This window comes from Prionailurus viverrinus, chromosome A1 (assembly GCF_022837055.1).
Source record: "Prionailurus viverrinus isolate Anna chromosome A1, UM_Priviv_1.0, whole genome shotgun sequence".
Taxonomy (NCBI): Eukaryota; Metazoa; Chordata; class Mammalia; order Carnivora; family Felidae; genus Prionailurus; species Prionailurus viverrinus.
This window is the reverse complement of record NC_062561.1, coordinates 47,851,543-47,873,953: the sequence shown is the minus strand read 5'-3', so window position 1 is coordinate 47,873,953 and position 22,411 is coordinate 47,851,543. Positions and strand designations below refer to the sequence as shown.

General features: G+C 36.6%; 1 protein-coding gene across 8 annotated transcripts in view; it reads right to left on the bottom strand.

Moving 5' to 3' along the window:
• Positions 1-22,411, bottom strand: part of PIBF1 (progesterone immunomodulatory binding factor 1) — a 208,321-nt gene that overhangs the window by 58,432 nt on the left and 127,478 nt on the right. For all 8 annotated transcript variants that reach the window (XR_007150468.1, XR_007150467.1, XR_007150471.1 and 5 more), the window contains exons 13-14: positions 22,087-22,177; positions 6,460-6,562 (exon numbers count right to left, since the gene is read on the bottom strand). Coding sequence is in view for 5 of the 8 variants with exons in the window: in XM_047850739.1 (XP_047706695.1) it covers positions 6,460-6,562; positions 22,087-22,177 (194 nt within the window). In the remaining 3 variants the exon portion in view is untranslated. The remainder of the gene's footprint in view (positions 1-6,459; positions 6,563-22,086; positions 22,178-22,411) is intronic.

Genomic DNA, 22,411 nt, shown 5'->3' with positions numbered 1-22,411 from the left:
GCTAAATGAAAGCAGCCAGATAAAAAAAAGCCACATATTGCACGATTCCATTTATAGAAGGGTGTGGAACAGGCAAATCCATAGACAGAAAGCACAGAGTGGTTGCCAGGGTTGGGGGGGAGGGGAGAACAGGGAGTGACTACTTAATGGGTACAGAATTTCTGTCTGGGTAATGAAAATGTTCTGTAACTAGATAGCGGTGATAGTGCAATGCTGTAAACACACCAAAAGCCACTGAATTGTACAGTTTTTATGTGTGAATTTTATTGTCATAAAAGAGTGAATCCTTAAATGTATACTTCCGGGGTTTTTTGCCTTAGTAAACATAACTGTCAGAAATACATTTTAATCTTAAATTCTGTTTAAAATAGTAAGACATATAAAAACAAGAAACAACAAAAAGAGGTGAAATAACTTTCTGCAACATACAGAAGCAGAAAGACTTCATTACCAGCAGACTTGTTCTATAGGTACTGTGAAAGGAAGTACATCAACCAGAAGCAATATAATACCAAATGGAAATTTGGATCTACACAAGGGAATAAAGAACACCAGATATGGTAACTATTTGGTTAAATATAGTATCTTTTCCTCATATTATAGCTCTTCAAAAAATTGTCAATTGCTTAAAGAAAAATAATAGCAATGTTGTGTGCAGTTTCTACATGTATAAGTAAAATATATGACAACAGGAGCACAAAAGCTGGGCAGGGGGACAAATGGAACTATACTATTTTAAGGCTTTTAAACTATACATGATGTAGTAAATGAAATGAGATGATGTTAAAGATATATACTATAAAGAAAGTACTGTAATAATAGAGTTCAAGCCAATAAACCAATAATGAGATCATATAAAATGATAAAAATATTCAGCTAATCCAAAAGAAGGCAGGGAAAAATAAAAGGACAAGGGAAGAAAGAATAGATGGGATGAATAAAAAACAAATAGCAAGATGACAGACTTATCAAGAGACACATCAAATGTAAATGTTCTAAAAACTCCAATTAAAGTCCTATTTTGTTAGAATGGATAAAAAAAAAAACTAAGATCCATCTACATATGATGCCTATAAGACAATTATAAAGACATAAAGAAATTAAAAGTAGAAGAATGGAAAAACATAATACAACATTAAGATTAGTCAAGGGGCGCCCGGTCTCATGGTTCATGAGTTTGAACCCTGCATCAGGTTCGTGCTGAAGTGTGGAGCCTACTTGGTATTCACTCTCTCACCTTTTCTCTGCCCTCCCTCACTTGTTCTTTCTCTCTCTCAAAAATAAATAAAACAACTTAAAAAAAAAAGACTAGTCAAAAGATGTGAAACTTTTACACTAAAGAATAAAAATGGCAGGATATGGCCAATTAATAGGATAGAATTTCAATATTATTAAGATGTCAATTTTCCCCACTTGATCTGTAGATTCAATGCAATCCCAATCAAAATCAAACCCAGCTTTTTCTTTTTTTCTTTGTAGAAATGATTAGAGAATTCATATGGAAATGCAAAGGATACAGAATAGCTGAAAATCTCTGAAATGAACAGAATTAGAGGACCAATGCTATCTAATTTCAAGACATTATAAAGCTTCAGAAATCAAGAGAGTGTGGTCTGGGCATAAAGACAGGCAAATTAGATAACTGGAAACAGAGAGTCTAGAAACAAACTCACACATTTATGACTAATTTCCAACAAGGTCTTTTCAGCAAATGATGTGAGAACAATTTGATTTCAATGTGCAAATAAGTGAATTTCAATCTATACTTTGCAAACAATACAAAAATAAACTAAAAATGGATTACAGACTTAAAACTACGAAACACCATGACAAAAACCCTGTGACCTTGGGTTAGGCAAAGATATTTTAGACACAACACTAAAAACAAAGTCCATAAAAGCACGAACTGATGAACTGGATTTGACAAAAGCTGCTCTTTAAACATGTTTAAGAGATGGAAAAACAAGCCACAGAGTGGGAGAAAATATTTGCAAATCACATATCTGATAAGGGAATTGTATCTAAAATCAATAAATAATACTCAAAACTCAATAATAAGAAAACAATGTGATAAAATGGGCAAAACATTTGAAGACACTTCTCCCAGTGAGAGCAGAGGGCAAAGAGCATCTGAAAAGATGGTCACTGTCGTGAGTCATTAGGGAAAATGCAAATTAAAACCATAATGAGAGACCATGACACACCCATCAGAATTGCTAAAATTAAAAACACGGACTGTATCAAGTCTTTGCAAGGATGTAGAAGAATAAGTACTTTCGCATGCAGCTGGTGGAAATGTAAAATGGTACAAATATTTGTAAACCAGTTTGGCAGTTTCTTAAAACATTAAGCAGACCCCTAGCCACATGATCCACCTAATCCACTCCCAGGTCTTTACCCAAAAGAAACAAAAGCATACGTTCGTAGAAAGACTGTACATGGATATCCATATATGCATTGTTTGTCACAGGCGAAAACAGCAAACTACCTGAATGTCCATCAACAGGTGAATGAATGCACAACTGTGGTATACCCATAAATGGAATGTTCCTCAGCAATGAAAAGGGCTATGGGTGAATCTTGAAACGATTAGGCAGAGTGAAACAAGTCAGACCAAAAAAATGTGTGTGTATATAATATATACACATATTTTATGACTGTATTTATATAAAATATCAAAAACATGGTCAATCTATGGTGACAGAATGCAAGTCAGTGGTTGCCTGAGGACCATCTTGGGGATAGGGAATTTTGGGAGAGATTCCTAAGGGGCACAAGGAAACATCTGGGGTGATGTATGTGTTCATTATCCACATTTTGGTGATTCCACAGGTATACATGTGTCAAAAGTTATTATATTGTACACTTTAAGTATGTGCAGCTTAGTGTTTGTCAATTATACCTCAATAAAGCCACTATAAAAGGAATATTTGTTTTCATTTTGACTATTTTTTAGCATTCTCATGTTGGCAATTCATTTATGTTTAATCTCAGACATATTCTCAATAACATATTTAACAATGGTAATTCTAGCTTTAGTTATTTGTTCTATCTGTGTATTATCCTCAAAATTCCAAGCTAGTTTTAATATTTAAACTGTTTAAAAGAATATAGATCCTGAGAGAATTTCCTTCTCTATTTTTTTCACCATGTATCATGAATAGTCAGTTGTTATACTGACTGTACTAATACTATCATCTTTCAGCTAATTAGTTTATATATTTTCAATTTAAGCAGTATAATTTTTGTGAGGCAAAAACCAGTTAAATCGCAAGAATATTTCAAATTATAATACTTTATTTTCAATCTTAAGGGAAAAGTTATATACTATGGTAGCCATAAAATTTTTAAGATACGGTTACTGATTCTTTCTCCCAATGTCTTATGAAAAATTTTCAAACATACATAAAAGTACAGAATTGAATAACAGATCCACATATAATCTTACCCCAGCTCCAAACATGATTGAGATTTTGAGATTCTCCTTTGATTTATGAGCCCTTCCCCCACTTTTTATAGGGTATTTAAAAGCAAATTCTAGGTATCATACCATTTTCTATCACATGTATTTCAGTATTTAAATCTTTTTCTCAATATAAGCCAACAGCTTACCTTAAATGGGGGCGCCTGGGTGGCTCAGTTGGTTAAGTGTCTGACTCTTGGGGCGCCTGGGTGGCTCAGTCGGTTGAGTGCCTGACTTCGGCTCAGGTCATGATCTCACAGTTTGTGGGTTCGAGCCCCACACTGGGCTCTGTGCTGATAGCTCAGAGCCGGGAGCCTGTTTCAGATTCTGTGTCTCCCTCTCTCTGACCCTCCCCCACTCGCACTCTGTCTCTCTCTGTCTCAAAAATAAATAAACAACAAAAAAAAAGTGTCTGACTCTTGATTTTGGCTCAGGTCATGATCTCAGTTTGCGAGATTGCCCACGTTGGGCACTGTGCTGACAGTGCAGAGCCTGCTTGGGATTCTCTCTCTATCTCCCTCTCCCTCTCTCAAAATAAATAAACTTAAAAAAACAATTCCTATTTCAATGAACTGAAGTGTTCAGGAAGGTAGTTTTATTTATTTTTTTTTAAGGTAATATTATGACGTGCATATATGTACCTATACAAGTATGGACAAGTTTAATTTTTTTTAGAAATATGTTTGATAGGTTATTCTGAAATTAAAACAAACATGAGTGATGTATAATGTATTAGCAAACAGAAATTTCTTTAACATCTCATTGGCTTCTGTAATCATTTATTTATCCTTTCATGGTGTAGTGGTGCTGGCTTACAGTAGTTTCTCACAGCTGACTAGTAAATTTTCAGGAATTTTGTGAGCTGAATGTTAATACATCTAATATTAAAAACTTTAAATTTATAATAAAATCAATTTTATTTTATTTTTAAAATCAAGACATGTTTTTCTTAAATGTTTATTTATTTTTGAGAAAGACAGACAGTGTGAGTAGGGGAGAGGCAGACAGGGGGAGACTGAGGTTCCAAAGCAGGCTCCATGCCAACAGCAGTGAGCCCGATGTGGGGCTTGAACTCATGAATCATGAGATCACAACCTGAGCTGAAGTTTGATGCTCAACCAACTGAGCCACCCAGGTGCCCCAATAAAATCAATTTTATTAAAAAATTTTTTTTTCATGTTTTTATTTATTTTTGAAGGAGAGAGAGAGACAGAGCATGAGCGGGGGAGGAGCAGAGGGACACACAGAATCAGAAGCAGGCTCCAGGCTCTAAGCTGTCAGCACAGAGTCTGATATGGGGCTGGAACTCAAGAACCATGAGATCATGACCTGAGCTGAAGCCGGACGCTCAACCAACTGAGCTACCCAGGCGCCCCAGTAAAATCAATTTTATTAAAAAAAGGGAACAAATTTTCTTTTCTTTTTTTTTTTTTTCAACTTTTTAAATTTATTTTTGGGACAGAGAGAGACACAGCATGAACGGGGGAGGGGCAGAGAGAGAGAGGGAGACACAGAATCGGAAACAGGCTCCAGGCTCTGAGCCATCAGCCCAGAGCCCGACACGGGGCTCGAACCCACAGACCGCGAGATTGTGACCTGGCTGAAGTCGGACACTTAACCGACTGTGCCACCCAGGCGCCCCAAGGGAACAAATTTTCAAAGTCATGCATTTTTAATTATTTTACTATTATCTATGCTCTTCAGTTTATCCAAGTCTATTGTATCTGTATGGTGGGGACAATATGTAACAGTGTGCTACTGAGTATCTTTATTCTGTGTGCAGTGACGTGATGTTGGCAGCTCAAAGTTAGTCGCGGTAGGAATATTTATTCCACAGACACAAGAAATGCTCCAAATCTGGCTGTGCCTCGCACGCCTGCCGGCGGAGCTGGCTGTGGCACGACACTCTTCTGTCCCAAATGTAACTCTATGTCGGGCCCCATAGTAGGAAGTTATTTCTGGTCTTTTGGAATTTGAGCACACAAATCCTCCTAATGTCACATTATTAAAAGTATTTTAATAGAGGGTACTATAAAGGTAAATATGAACAGGTCCTTCAGAAAACAAAGAATACATGATATGTATTGATATACGCCTCTAAAAATCCCTTTATTATAAGATCGAAGTTTTAAATTATTAACAAAAAACTTGTTATGCTGAAACTCAGGAAATAAAAGGAATACTAATGAGGTGACATCTTTGGTTATACTTATTTTATTACTTGAATTTCAGAAGTACAGAAAAATGTAATTAGATGTTAAGTAAAAGGATTAAAAATACCATGTACAAATATGTATCTGTTTTAGATGACATAAGGCTAAGGAAAATAAGAAATATGAGTCTGAGTTTTAAAAGATACTTTGGGAACTATCATGTACCAAAGAATTTGAGAGCTTAAGAGTATACCAAGTTAAGTGTGTGTTTAATAGACAATTTTTCATCTCTTTTTTAAAGTTTGGCTTTAAAGATGGCTACCAGAGGGGAAGTGGGTGGGGGTGGTGGTGGGGGAGGATGGGGGAATAGGTGAAGGGGATTAAGAGTGTACTTATTTTGATGAGCACTGAGTAACGTATGGAAGTGTTGAATCACTATACTGTACACTTGAAACTAAGATAACAGTACATGTTAACCACACTGGAATTAAAATTTAAGAAAAAATTTTTAAGATGAGGTTTTATTAAAAAACTCAAAATGCCACCTAAAATCGCCAAACCCGTTTTGCCAGTTGATACTCTCAGAAATCAAAGCTCTGCCTGTCTAGTCTGCATTTATATTTAGTCTGGGCATTTAATCTCTTTTTTGATCTTAGTTTTACCATACACTGCACGATGTTTTATAAGGCTTTAACAGTAGGTTAGTTTTGTACGTTGTAACATCATTTTGTTCTAGCAAACAGCTTATTTGAAAACTGCTCAGAAGACAGACAAAGGAGTAACAGAGAATTAAAATGAACACTGTGATTCTTTATATATGTTTCTTTTGTTTAAGTTATTTACCTCTTGTGAAAGCTGTGTTACTTGGTCCTTTTGATGTTCCAGGTCTTTTAAAACCAGTGAGTTTTGTTTTTCTAACTGAAGCACTCTTCTTGCCAAGTGGACACTAACGGAATGAAGTAAGAAAATTAATGCTTAAAAAAGAGGAATGTTATCTAAGATATTAAAAATGTGTTTGTGTGCTTAAAAATTGACTTACCATTTCCTAGTAATTCTTAAATATTTACAGAAAAAATATGGAGTCAAATATTATCAGGTGTCAACAGTGGAAGACCAATATCCAAACAGCTCAGAATTTTGAAAGTAACATTAAAATCTCCATAATAATATAACTGTGATATATTGATTACTGCAGTAATGGCTTCTAGCCCTTGCTATAAAAGTAGAGTTACATTATACTTGCTTGAAAAGCCCACAGACAGCAATTTACAGCTTTCTCCATTTTTATAAAAATTTCCCATTTACAAACAAATCAGGCAATTAGTTGAAACAATAATAAGCCTGCACTTTGAAAAGCTTCAGTGTTTCCCTCACACAACCTAATGCATTTTATAATACAAAAAACAACTGAATAGAGTTTCTATTGAAAGTAGAAATGAAAAAGATGCATGAAAAATGGGGAATGTCTCAGTAGTAAAAGATCACCCTTTGACTATCACATGATCACAACTTACTGTACAGAGTGTAACCTTTAGTATTTAACATCACATTAAACATGAAATACCCCAATTCCACTTTTAAGACACAATTAAAAAAAAAGTTCAGTTATAAAATCATTCCTCCTAACAACTAGGGGGAAAAAAAGTGGTAGAATTCTTTAAAGAACTGCTAATACTGTTGAGAAGACATGTTGCTCCAAAGACCCTGTCTGTGATTCTAAAAATTCATAATTTCTTATTTATCATATTTTCATATTCTATATGAATTAGTCTACTGAATTGCAAAAGCTGTGGAATCTGAGAGGCCAAGATGTTATATAATGACATGGCATAAAATATTTTCATTAATTTTTGAGACAGAAAGAGACCGAGCATGAACGGGGGAGGGTCAGAGAGAGGGAGACACAGAATCTGAAACAGGCTTCAGGCTCTGAGCTGTCAGCACAGAGCCCGACGTGGGGCTCGAACCCATGGACCGTGAGATCATGACCTTAGCCGAAGTCGGACGCTCAACCGACTGAGCCACCCAGGCGCCCCTAAAATATTTTCATTTTAAAGAAAATTATTTTATTTATATGTGGAACAGAAACAATTCCATTATATTTTTAAATATTTCCTAATCTTGGATAAAGGAATGCAGACAAAAAATTCTGAAAATAATGCTAAACATCATCCTATACATCCATTTCTAAGGCCTTGTTATTCCAAATGAAAAAGATGAGTTCTGATAAAAGTTTATACAGCAAATTGGGGAGTTTGTTTAGATATGCTCATTTCTAAATTTCTATCTTTCCAACTGGCATAAGATTTTGTCTTAATCAGCTAAAGTTAGAGGCAGAAAATACACAGTCCTTATTTTTTGACAATCATTAAAAAAATTTTTTTAACATTTATTTATTTTTGAGAGAGAGAGATAGAGTGTGAACTGGGGAGGGGCAGAGAGAGAGGGAGACACAGAATCTGAAGCAGGCTCCAGGCTCCGAGCTGTCAGCAGAGCCTGATGCGGGACTCAAACTCACGAACCATGAGATCATGACCTGAGCCGAAGTTGGATGCCTAACTGACTGAGCCACCCAGGTGCCCTGACAATCTTTTTTTTTTTTTTAAATAAAATACAGCTTTACTGACATATAATTTTATTGCTATGTAATTTACATATTATAAAGTCCATCCATTTAGAGTGTTCAATTCAATGGTTTTTAGTATGTTTAGAGTTATACAACTAACACTATAACCCAATTTTAGAATATTTTGATTACAAAAGAAATATTTCCCTGTTAGCATTGCTCCCCAGCCTCCTGCCAGCCCTAGGGAACCACTAATCTATTTTCTTCCTTTACAGATTTTACAGGTGTTTACGGTTTATGGCTACCCCATTTTCTATCTCCCAATCTAAAATATGCCAAGTTCTCTCAAATTTGACCCTAAAATAAGATCTCTACAAATAAGTCTTAATGCTAATTTTATGTTATGTTTACAGCTTTAATACATAAACATCAGTATTTTATATCATTAACTCTGTTTTTTACTAAGGTAATAAAAATCCTTGGAGTCATCTTCACTCATATTTTCATTTTCTTCCTCATCCTTCATAAATGTTAGGAATAAGTCTCCCACAGAAAGATGAGGGTCTTTTTGTACACAGTTAATTTCTCAGTAAATGGATGTTGAAGGTACAGACCATGTTTGTGCCATGCTCAGAATAGAACAATAACACAATCAAAGGCTACTACACAGAAAACAGTTGCGGATGACATTCAATGAAAGAAAAAAGGATGCGAGAAAATAATCAGATGCAAAGGTCACCCATTACCAACATTCTGAAGACGATAATGACTTGAAGACATCAAGTTTAATAACAGCAAGTAGCTCATTTGGTTTGGGTGCTTTTTGGTTTGTTTGGGAATTGAATAATGCTCTTACGCAGATATGGTGTGATACCATTTATCAGTGCAAAATATCACATGATATGAAACAGAGAATTCGAGAAATTCTTGACATGCTGGTGCCTAAGCCCCAATACCAGGGCTACCTCCTTCTACTAAAAATTGCCCTGATTTTGGTTGGGGATTCTGACTGAGGAAAATCAACTCTAAATAGAAGGGAGCTATCTTACGAGGCCTCGAAATGCTCCTAATGTGTTCTATACTGTTCTGATTACTAGCATATAGAACTATTTTATTGAGGGGTACGTGGGTGGCTCAGTTGGTTAAGCAGCTGACTCTTGATTTGGGCTCTGGTCTTGATCTCATGGTTTGTGGGATCGAGCCCTGCACTGAGTTCTGCACTGAGTGCGGAGCCTGCTTGGGATTCTCTCTCTCCCTCTCTCTCTGCTCTCCCCAGCTCACGCTCTCTTGCTGGAAGCCGAGCTATCCAACCAGCCTGAAGGCAGGGCCCCGGGGGTGGACGGATCAGGACTGCAGGGCGGCCCACCGACAGTGAAGCTTCTTGTACTCCTGTTTTTATGTAATTTGGCCTTAATAAAAGTAGCTGGGAATTGTCTGTTGGGGAACTGCCCTCGACAGGCCCCCTGAGAAAAGAACCATTGGGGAAAGAAATAAGGTTCCACAAGGAAATTGTGTGGCCCTGCATTTAGCCCTTGCCACCCCCTATAAAGACTCCAGCCAAGGAAGGAACAAATGGATTTGAAAGCCCCACTCCGGTAACTAAGGAGTGTATCTATGGGCACAGGTTACTCCAACCCCTAGGCCCACTTGGCCCCCAGGACACTCTCTCTCTCTCTCTCTCTCTCAAGTAAATAAATATTAAAAAAAAAAAAAAGAACTATTTTATTGAGAAAAACTTTCTAAGAACTGATGCTGACAAGAATGACTGTGACTTTTACTATGAATGTTGGTATCACTTATGATACATAATATTTATAATGTAGAAGACATGGTGGTATAACTGGTCTCCAATTGATGCACTGATCACATTTAAAACATTTACCTCTAAGTCATTGTAAAGACAGCAGAACACATTTCTTCACAGACATTTCAGAAATGGTACTAAGTATTAAGGTTCTTAGATTGCCCTAAATGACACATTTAGCCCATGGATTATGGATGTTACAGAAACAAAACAAAACAAAAACAAAAAACACAAACAAAAATATTGTGAAATCTAGGACATGCAGAAAAAACGAGAAATAAAATTTTTGATCATTATCATATTTACAATGAAACAAAAATGATTCAAAAATTAGAATTTTTTTCTTGATCATAAATATCAATGTCTGTAGAAAAGCAGGTTGAATTAGAAGAAATGTGTTTACTAGCTCATTCACCAAGATATTCATGAACATTAAAAAAAAAATTATTAAAAGCCCATAACCTATATAGGTACCAGGAATACACAGTTTCTCCCTGGAGGATCTGATAGTCTCCTGAGGAAGACGGACAAATAAATTACCACAGTGTGCTAAATGATAAGAAAGGGCACACTGAGGAATGAAGACTAATAGTAATCTGGAGAGGAAGCAGAGAAATAGCATTCTGGGTAGAGAGAAAAGCATAGGTAAAGGATGATGTGCAGGGAGGTATGCTGTGGATTGATAAAATGTATGGCTCGTGGTGAAGGCTGAAGCTAGAGAGACAGAGGCAGGGACATATGAAAGACCTTAAATGACAAGCTGAGTTTGGATTTTATCCTTAAGTCGGTAGGCATAACATGATCAGATCTGCACTTGAGAGAGTTCTCTATCAATACAGTGGAGAAGGAAGAACATTTGAGCCAATCAATTATCAAGTTAAGATCACAGTCTAGACTGGTGGTCTCCAAAAGCAATTACGTACAAAACAATCCACTGAAGTGTGGGAAATTTTATTTATATTTATTTTACTATTAAGTGTCTTTAAATGTTAATTTTCTATGTAGTTTTGTATTTTAACATACATGTTATTCATAGGATAGTACATGTATATAATTGAGAGATAAATACATGTATATATATTGGTGGGTGAATGTTCAATTTTTTTTCCCCAATAGGGAGTCATATCAAAAAGTTTGGAGACTGTTGGTCTAGGTCAGTTTTGTCCAATAGAAACATAATGCAAGTCCACATGTAATTTAGAAATTTTTAGTAGCTATATTTAAAATAGTACACAGCCTTTACCTTATATGACATAAAAAAATTAACTTAAAGTATGTCAAAGACCTAAATGTAAACACTAAAATATAAATGCTTAGAAGAAAACACAGGAGTACGTCTTCAACACAGGAGTAAATCTTCCTGACTTTAGATAAAGGATTCTCAGATGTGGCACCAAAAGCACAAGCAACAAAAGAAAAATTAGATAAAGTGGACTGCATCATAATTAAAAAGTTTTGTGCTTCAAAAGACACCATTAAAAAAATGAGAAGATAACCCATGAAATGGAGGAGAACATTCCAAAATACCTATCTGATAAGGGACTCGTATCTAGAAAAATAAAGAACTCTTATAACTCAACAGTAAAAACACAATCCAATTATAGCAGTCACAGCAGTGCTATAGAAAATTCTAAATAATTACATAAGTTTATCTTTGCACACCTTGTACTGCCATTTCCTCAGAAAGCATAATGACTGTGTCAAAACACATGTGCATTACGGATTTTCAGACATTTCTCTCGAAAGATTGGTATAAATTTAAGTTCTCATGAACTACAATGAAAAGTTCTCCAAGGACTAGAATTTTTATTTATTTTGTTCTCTAATGTATTCAAAATACCTTGAATAATATTTGGTACAAAGGAAGTAGGTGTTCAGTAATAAACTGTTGAATGACTGAACTTTATAAGACCTCCTGTTTCTTCATGCCCTAGTACATGGCTCAGGTCACGATCTCGTGGTTTGTGGGTTCGAGATCCACATCGGGCTCTGTGCTGACAGCGCCGAGGCTGGAGCCTGCTTCCGATTCTGTCTCCCTCTCTCTCTCTCTCTCTCTCTCTCTCTCAAGATTAAATAAATATTAAAAAACATTAAAAAATATAAATAAAAAAATAAAAATATGAAGGCCTTTTGTAATGTCAACTGAACCAACCTTATTTTCCATTAATGTCTACTCCACTTACTGTCCCATAAACATGTTTTATATATTCCTTGCACTATACGTCTGTTGGTTCCCCGTCTGGAGACGGCAGACTAGTTCACTGCTTGACAGATCCAACTTTTTCTTAAAGGCTCCTTGCAAGTTCTACTTCCTCCATTTCTGATCATGCTAGTCTTCACTGATCTCTATTCCTCTGACTGACATAGTCTAGCGTACAATACAGCTCTAAATTATACATTTTTGGATGTTTCTTAATATTCTTTGACATGTGTTAATCTTTTCTTTCCCAAAAGATGCTACTTACATGAAGACAAGGTCTTATCCCCTGTGGTGTGTACTAACGAAAGCAGCACTGAATAAATCCTTCTTAATCAATTTTGCTGTAAATGCACTTTGTTTACATGAACACACTGCTAGAAACCATATACTTAGGTTGCAGAGCTTCAATATTAAAGTATGACTAGTGCTCAGCAACTGAGCATTAAACTAGTAATAAAAACATACATAAAGTTGATAAGGGAAGGCAAATATTACAGATGCCAGTTCATTTCTTTTATACTTCAACCTCCTACATCTTTAAATGTGGCATATTGTAGTGAATGATTTAGTGTCACAGGTAGATTCTTTTTTTTAAAATATAATTTATTGTCAAATTGGCTTATAATTTTTTTTAATTTTTTTTTTCAACATTTATTTATTTTTGGGACAGAGAGAGACAGAGCATGAACGGGGGAGGGGCAGAGAGAGAGGGAGACACAGAATCGGAAACAGGCTCCAGGCTCTGAGCCATCAGCCCAGAGCCTGACGCGGGGCTCGAACTCACGGACCGCGAGATCGTGACCTGGCTGAAGTCGGATGCTTAACCAACTGCGCCACCCAGGCGCCCCGGCTTATAATTTTTTTTAACATTTATTTATTATTGGGAGACAGAGGGACAGAGCGTGAGCAGGGGAGGGGCAGAGAGAGAGGAAGACACAGAATCTGAAGCAGGTTCCAGGCTCTGAGCTTTCAGCACAGAGCCCGATGTGGGGCTTGAACTTACAAACCGTGAGATCATGACCTGAGTCAGACTCTTAACTGACTGAGCCACCCAAGTACCCCTCAAATTGGCTTATATACAACACCCAGTACTCATCCCAACAAGTGCCCTCCTCAATGTCCATTGCCCATTTTCCCCTCTCCACACCTGCGCACCGCCCCCCCCCCCCCCCCACCGCCAGCCATCCACCCTCAGTTTGTTCTCTGTATTTAAGAGTCTCTTGTGGTTTGCCTCCCTCCCCCTCTGTTTGTGGTATTTTTTTCCTCCTTCCCTTCCCCAATGGTCTTAAGTTTCTCAAGTTCCACATATGAGTGAAAACATATGATATCTATCCTCTGACTGACTTACTTCACTCAGAATACCTTCCAGTTCCATCTACATTGCTGTAAATGGCATGATTTCATTCTTTCTCATTGTCAAGTACTATTCTATTGTATATATAAACCAAATCTTCTTTACCCATTCATCAGTTGGTGGACATTTAGGCTCTTTCCAAAATTTGGCTATTGTTGAAAGCGCTGCTATAATCATTGGGGTACATGTACCCCGATGCATTCGCACTCCTGTATCCTTTGGGTAAATTCCTAGTAGTGGTATTGCTGGGTTGTAGGGTCTCCACATTGTTTTCCAGAGCGGCTGCACCAGTTTGCATTCCCACCAACAGTGCAAGAGGGTTCCCATTTCTCCACATCCTTGCCAGCATCTGTAGTTTCCTGATTTGTTCATTTTAGCCACTCTGGCTGGTGTGAGGTGGTATCTCAGTGTGGGTTTGATTTGTATTTCTCTGAGGATGAGTGATGTTGAGCATCTTTTCACGTGTCTGTTGGCCATCTGGATGTCTTCTTTGGAAAAGTGTCTATTCATGTCTTCTGCCCATTTCTTCACTGGATTGTTTTTCAGGTGTGGAGTTTGGTTAAGTTCTTTATAGATTTTGCATACTAGCCTTTTATCTGATATGTCATTTCCAAATATCTTTTCCCATTCTGTTGGTTGCCTTTTAGTTTTGTTGATTGTTTCCTTTGCAGTGCAGAAGCCTTTAATCTTGATGAGGTCCCAATAGTTCATTTTTGGTTTTAATTCCCTTGCCTTTAGAGATGTGTTGAGCAAGAAATTGCTGTAGCTGAGGTTAAAGAGGTTGTTGCCTGCTTTTTCCTCTAGGTTTTTGATGGTTTCCTGTCTCACATTTAGGTCTTTCATCCATTTCGAGTTTATTTTTGTGTATGGTGTAAGAAAGTGGTCTAGTCTCATTCTTCTGCATGTTGCTGTTCAGTTCTCCAAGCACCATTTGCTAAAGAGACTGTCTTTTTTCCCACTGGATGCTCTTTCTTGTTTTGTCAAAGGTTAGTTAGCCATTCATTTGTGGGTCCAATTCTGGGTTCTCTATTCTATTCCATTGGTCTATGTGTCCATTTTTATGCCAATACCATAATGTGTTGATGATTACACCTTTTAGTAGAGGCTAAAGTCTGGGATTGTGATGCCTCGCGCTTTGGTCTTCTTAATTATTACTTTGGCTATTTGGGGTCTTTTGTGTTTCCATTAAAATTTTAGGATTGTTTGTTCTAGCTTTTTTTTTTTTTCAACGTTTATTTATTTTTGGGACAGAGAGAGACAGAGCATGAACGGGGGAGGGGCAGAGAGAGAGGGAGACACAGAATCGGAAACAGGCTCCAGGCTCTGAGCCATCAGCCCAGAGCCTGACGTGGGGCTCAAACTCACGGACCGCGAGATCATGACCTGGCTGAAGTCGGACGCTTAACCGACTGCGCCACCCAGGCGCCCCTGTTTGTTCTAGCTTTGAGAAGAATGCTGGTACAATTTTAATTGGGATTGCATTGAATGTGTAGATTGCTTTGGGTAGTATTGACATTTTAACAATATTTATTCTTCTAATTCATGAGCATGGAGTGTTTTTCCATTTCTTGTGTCTTCTTCAATTTCCTTCATAACCTTTCTATAATTTTCAGCATACAGACCTTTTACATCTTTGGTTAGGTTTACTCCTAGGTATTTTATGGTTCTTCGTGCAACTGTAAATGGGATCAGTTTCTTTAATTCTCTTTCTGCTGCTTCATTGTTGGTGTATAAATATGGAACTGACTTCTGTACATTGATTTTATACCCTGAGATTTTGCAGAATTCATGTATCAGTTCTAGCAGTCTTTTGGGTTTTCCATGTAGAGTATCATGTAGTCTGCAAAAAGTGGAAGATTTTTTTTTTTTTTTTTTTTAAATTTTTTTTTTCAACGTTTATTTATTTTTGGGACAGAGAGAGACAGAGCATGAACGGGGGAGGGGCAGAGAGAGAGGGAGACACAGAATCGGAAACAGGCTCCAGGCTCTGAGCCATCAGCCCAGAGCCCGACGCGGGGCTCGAACTCACGGACCGCGAGATCGTGACCTGGCTGAAGTCGGACGCTTAACCGACTGCGCCACCCAGGCGCCCCTCTTGAGGATTTTTATTAAGAAAGTATGCTGTATTTTGTCAAATGCTTCTTCTACATCAATTGACAGGATCATATGGTTCTTATCCTTCCTTTTATTAATGTGATGTATCACACTAATTGATTTGCAAATATTAAACCAGCCCTGCAGTCCAGGAATGAATCCCACTTGATCATGGTGAATAATTCTTTTTATATGCTGTTGAATTTGATTTGCTAGTATCTTGTTGAGAACTTTTGCATTCATGTTCGTCAGGGATATTGGTCTAAAATTCTCCTTTTTAGTGGGGTCTCTGTCTGGTTTGGGAATCAAGGTAATGCTGGCTTCATAGAATGAGTCTGGAAGTTTTCCTTCCGTTCCTATTTTTGGGAACAGCTTGAGAAGGATAGGTATTAACTCTGCTTTCAATGTCTGGTAGAATTCCCCAGGGAAGCTATCTGGTCGAGGACTCTTATTTGTTGGGGAGATTTTTGATAACTGATTCAATTTTTTCACTAGTTTTGGGTGTCACAGGTAGATTCTGTGTAGAAACCCGGGGTGTTAGAAGTGGGAAGAAAGAAATTCACTTTAACTATAATTCAAAGCAAGACAAATGAAGAATTTCTCCTCTATGTAGCTGAGTTTATATCTCCTTAAGCACAATGCACATAGAATGCAAACAAGTCCTTCCCAAGTTCTTTATGAAAAGTAACTATGGATACAGTCGGGAAAAATGACTCCTGCTAAAGGCTAGTTATTTATTTATTTTGTACAGAATGTACTAAACTCAAGAAAGCTTTGCTTTTACAGGCTATCTGTTGAGACACTAAAGTAGGTACAACTTAACAATACTTCTTTGTAATTATATTAACTGCCATGTGACTGTGAATCCTACCTGTACCAAGATTAAGTTCAACATCAACTAAAAATGAATGCTACAAGACTATAGTTTTGTATTTAAGTATTAAATGAAATGGGGCGCCTGGGTGGCTCAGTCGGTTAAGTGACCGACTTCGGCTCAGGTCATGATCTCGTGGTTTGTGAGTTTGAGCTCTGTGTTGGGGTCTGTGCTGACAGCTCGGAGCCTGGAGCCTGCTTCAGATTCTGTGTCTCCTTCTCTATCTCTGTCTCTCCCCCGCTCACACTCTGTCTCTGTCTCTCTAACAAATAAGTAAACATTTAAAAAAATTAAAAAGAAATAAATATTAAACGAAAATTTCACCTGTTACTGGTAAAATTATTCCCGCCAGGGAATAATCCCAGCAAGGTCATCTTTCAGCTCCCTCATCACTTCTTGACTCCAAATAAAACTTATTCTCTTAGATCTGTCAATGGAAGTAGCACTTCTGATTATTACATAATTTCATAGTAGTAGAGCCCAGACGATACGGACAAGGTAGATCTTGATCTGTGTATGAGATGTCAAAGCACAATGGAGGATTGATGTTCTGCCTCAATTCCTTCAATCTTGGTATGGTTTTCTTAGTATCACCAAAACTCTAAATAAATATCTGTATTTATTTAGTTACTTGCTAATTAGTTACTTGCCTGAAATAGCATTTGGCTCCTTGATCTTTTTCAATTTTAGGAGGTCAGAGATTTATCTCTATTAGTATGACATAAAAAAAAAAAAGGTTCCAAAAAAGGGGCACACATACCAGAATGATTCTAGCTTCAGAACTCTTCACGTTGGCACCTATACTGCCTGCTCTACTGGTAATTATTGAAAACCAAATAATGGTCTCAAGCTGATTATCTATAGTCATATGACACTTTCTCTAGGTTCTTCTATAGGTTTAAACTCTCAAGTTGATCACGAATAGAATGGCTGTAACTTTTTAAAGGACTATTCCAAAAACAAACCCAAATAAGAACAACTTTCCCCAAGGACAAAAATGACAACTCACATACATGAGAAGAAAGAGAGAAAAATTTTCATTTTACACAAAAGTCTGCTAGAGGAAAAAAAAAGTTTTCTCAGCTTTAATATTTTCCTTTATTATAAAGTTCAGCGTACTGTGAAAATTTCGACTTAACACTCTTTATAAAACTAGACAGAAACTAAAACAAAAGGTCTGGAGTATGCAGTAAATCTCGCAGTTTGAAAGGTTTAAAAACCTTCAGAAAAGGCTCTTCATCCAGATCTGCCAAAGCAAACAGAGAAGCGCACACTAAGACCACGCTAGTGCCTGGCAGTTCCCCAATTAAGATGCAGGTTAAAGAGCATAACCAAAACATGTAACCAGAAAATCTTGTTTGCTATTTTCAAAACAATCATGACCGAAACAAAAACATTACTTCAGATTTTCAAGTTTAGTCAAGTCAAGAAGAGCCCATTTCATTTTAATCTACTTAATTGTATAAGCCCTTTTAACTTACTGCAACTTTGTCCCAGAAAGAGTTTAATGTGATATTTAGTTATTGTTCATATCTCCACTGAAACGTCAACCTGTGAGTAAGCTTATTTGATAATTACAACGTGCTTAAAAGACAGTTTTTGGGAGTTATTTTTCAAACTACAAAAGCTAATTTTGCTACTTCTTTTTATAGGAAACTGGCATTATAGTATATGTCTTAAGATTGATTGACAGATATCAAAAAAATCTCAAAACTGGTTTCATGTCCAGGGGAGTGTCTTGACTAATTATTTTAAAAAGTCTCATTACAATTCTCAAACAAAATGATTTTAATTAAAACCTTAAATTGTACCTAAAGTTTTTGGAACACTAGCTTTTCCTCTAAAATCAACTATGTAATTTACTCTAAGAAACATTAACTGGCATAACCAGTTAACATTTCCTAAATAACCCACTATGTGCCAGGGACTGTGTGGTGAAATTTGCATCCATTTTCTCACTTTAATTTCATAATATACCTTGAGTAGCAACAGGTAACCAATGAAAATTTTCAGTGACTATTGAATTTATTAACAACAACATGAAACTCAAAGCAGAAGGCCTAACAATTAAAGGTTTGGATAACTATTAAAAATTATCTTTTTGAAGACTATTCAGTGATACAAGAAACGTTCGAGATGGAGTTGTAAGAAAAAATATTAAACTTCCCATGTTTAATACCGTAAATATGCAAGAAGACATATGTATATCTATTATACATTTTTGAATGGTTACCTTTGGATGGTAGGATTACTAACAATCTTCTAAAATAAACATAATATTTTTATAATCGGAAATCTGTTCCAATTAAGTGTTAACCTAAAGTACCTAAACCTGGCTGTTGAATGTATGAGATTTCACATTGAACTTAGTATGAATGGTATAGTGTATAGTAGTTGAAAAGTAAGTTCCTTTGATATTTTCATGTATCTTGGCGTAGACTAATATATAATGAAAACTTTATTATGCAAACATTTCATTTGCCGTTCTGATTGAGTTGTTTTATAATGCACCTTCAGTTTCTATTGCTTTAATTTTAAATGTGAAGAATTAAATATAGACTCTCTCAAAGGTTACATTGCTTTCATCTTAAATCAGTTAAACAGAGAATGAAGCCATTGACTTCTTTACAAATAGCTACTGAAAGTGAAATACAGACCTTGCAAACTTTGGATATGTGTCAGACCCTAAAAGAGGGATCCTCTTTGCCACTGCTCAATTTTACGCATATAGTAGGTACTCAATAAAAGATGTTGAAGGAATACATAAATGTCTTCTCTGGATACCTAGACTTACTTTCCCTTCACTCAGTTTAGATGACCTGAGAAGCACTTCCTCAAAATAACCCTCTGGTTCACCATGAGACGAATGCCTGGCACCAGCTGGTAGGAGATATTAATAGTATGCCCATTAGGCACTTGTTCAAGGCACACAGATAGCTCAGTGATAAAATCTTCAGAAATATTTGGATAGTTAAAATTATTCAGAATATGAATCAGTTGTGGTTCTTTGAATCTCCACTCTAATTATTAAGGAATCAACATCTGTTTTTGGAAATTCTTTTAAAAAAAGTAAGGTAACAGCAATAATTGCTTTCAATTTTAGAGGAACTCAGCATTTAGGGCTAAAGAAAAAAGCTTACAACAGCAAAATTCTTTTTTCCTTGTGAGAAAGATTCTTTTGAAGGATTCATATGCTAAAAAAGAAAAGAATAGACTTTTTCCTTCAAATTTCAATTTTTAGTATTTACCAAGCATTTACCACTGACCAAGAAGTCTCTTCCCCACAAAAGTGTATTTCTATTCCCCCCTAGGCAATATAACGCTCAAAAACAGTTATATGGGGAAAATTACAAAATAGCCTAGGTCATCCTTAATGACTCATGAGGGACTGAGCAGAGAAGGGGAATGGGATGGGACTACAGCTCATTTTTCAAATAATACATAATTTAGAAATACTTGCACCTTCACCAGACAGAATTAACCATTCCAACTATAAAATAATACTTGACAGTCATCTATCCTTGGTCTAAAATTCTTCCAGATATTTAGTTTAACCAGTAAGAGACATACATTCAAAGCACCCATTTGTTTTGTTATAAAATGGCCTATATCTTACATCATAGCGTTAAAGACATTTTATTCTCTTAGCCATCACTTCAAAGTTTCTACAAAACTATTAGAGTTCAGATGAATTGTTTTTCTTACATAGTGTGTAAGTCTCTAAACACTTAAATCAACTCAAATAAAAATAAAAGATAAACAAGCAGTTGGGGTGCCTGGGTGGCTCAGTTGGTTAAGTGTCTGACTTTGGCTCAGGTCATGATCTCATGGTTTGTGGGTTTGAGCCCTGTTTTGGGCTTTTTGCTGTCAGCCCACTTCTGATCCTCTGTCCCTCTCTCTCTCTCTCTCTCTCTCTCTGTGCCCCTCCCCTGCGTGTGTGCATTCTCTTTCTCTTTCAAAAATAAATAAAAACATTGAAAAAAAAAGAGAAACAAGCAGATTTGAATCCTCAAATACTCAGATGAACAGACAATTTTACTAGGTATCTTATACCATGCTAGGTAGAGACAGAGAATAAACAAAAGTAAGATATCATTGCTGACCTTCAGGAACCTTCCATTTGGCTGGGGAAATGATGTGGGAAACAAGAGCTAATGAGATAAGAGAAATGCTCTATTATGTGGTATGGAGCAAATAGATGTTTATAGGCATAGAGATAGACTACCCTGATTTTAGGTAGAGAGGCAAGGAAGGTTGGAGAGGTGGGGCCACGTGGAAGGGCCTGGAAGTCTGGCAGTAATATTTAGATGTGATACAGTAGCATATGGGACAGTCAGATGTTTTTGCATAGGAGGATGAGTTAAAGTGAGAGAAAGAAGTTAGATAAAAAAAAAAATTTAGCTAGGTCAACTGGAAAACGGATTAATATAGGTACAATTTTTCTCTTAGTGCACTTAAATTTTTTTTTTTAACATTTATTTATTTTTGAGAGACAGAGATAGAGCGTGAGCAGGGGAGGGGCAGAGAGAGAGGGAGACACAGATCTGAAGCAGGCTCCAGGCTCTTAGCTGTCAGCACGGAGCCTGATGCGAGGCTCGAATTCACGGACCGTGAGATCATGACCTGAGCCAAAGTCGGACACTTAACTGACTGAGCCACCCAGGTGCCCCATAGTATACTTTAAACAGAATCTCACAAAATCACTAGTGGATCTCCCCCAAATTTTCTTGGTCTTCACAAAGTCTTTTATACTTTCTTTCTTTTTTTTTTTTTTTTTTTTTTTTTTAATTTTTTTTCTCAACGTTTATTTATTTTTGGGACAGAGAGAGACAGAGCATGAACAGGGGAGGGGCAGAGAGAGAGGGAGACACAGAATCGGAAACAGGCTCCGGGCTCTGAGCCATCAGCCCAGAGCCCGACGCGGGGCTCGAACTCACGGACCGCGAGATCATGACCTGGCTGAAGTCGGACGCTTAACCGACTGCGCCACCCAGGCGCCCCTACTTTCTTTCTTTTTTAATCTACATCCAAGTTAGCATATAGTGCTATGAATATTTCAGGAGTAGATTCCAGTGATTCATCCCCTATATAACACCCAGTGCTCATCCCAGCAAGTGTCCTCCCTAATGCCCCTACTTTTAATCATAATATAATGTGCTATCTCATCTTTCTCTCTGCGTCCCTCTTTCTTTTTCTCAAGTATGAGTCAAGGAATGTACACAGGTGAATAAAAAACAAGAGAAAAAGGAAGCCTATTTAATTTTAATCTGAAAACTGTTGGTACAAACGCATTTGTAGCACACTTGAAATTAATGTGAAAATAAAATCACAATGGTGTCATTATCACTGAACCTAATTCTAGGAAAATACTAATGTACACTTCTAGTTTATTGATCATTAAACTCACTTAAAAATACATGAAATGCAGGATTATAACTTACTGTGCTTTATTTTGTGAGCAATTTAATATTTATGCATACTAAGAATAAAGTAACTTTACTTTGCACATTATCAAAAAGCATAATGTAATTACATTTAGCTTGAGTAGATAAGTAAAACAAATATATATTGATTTTACCTTTGCTTTAGTCGTCTTTTGGCTGTTGTGGGAACATTAGCACCATAGCCATAGGAAAAAAGAACCCTTTCAGCTTCATCTTCATTTTCAACTGAAAAATATTAAAGTGTATGATGTAAAATAAGTGGTTTTTTTTCTTAAAAAGCACAGCAAAAGTGAAAATAAAAGAGGTCATACCAATGAATCAGGGAGCATAAGAACATTAAAAAGGGCTAATGCACAATCTCAAACAGTCCATTTGTAAGTAGAAGCATATTTCTTAAAGTATATGGTTGCTTAAATTTGTTCCATTTATTTTTAAAAGGTGTAATGGCTTGCATCATAG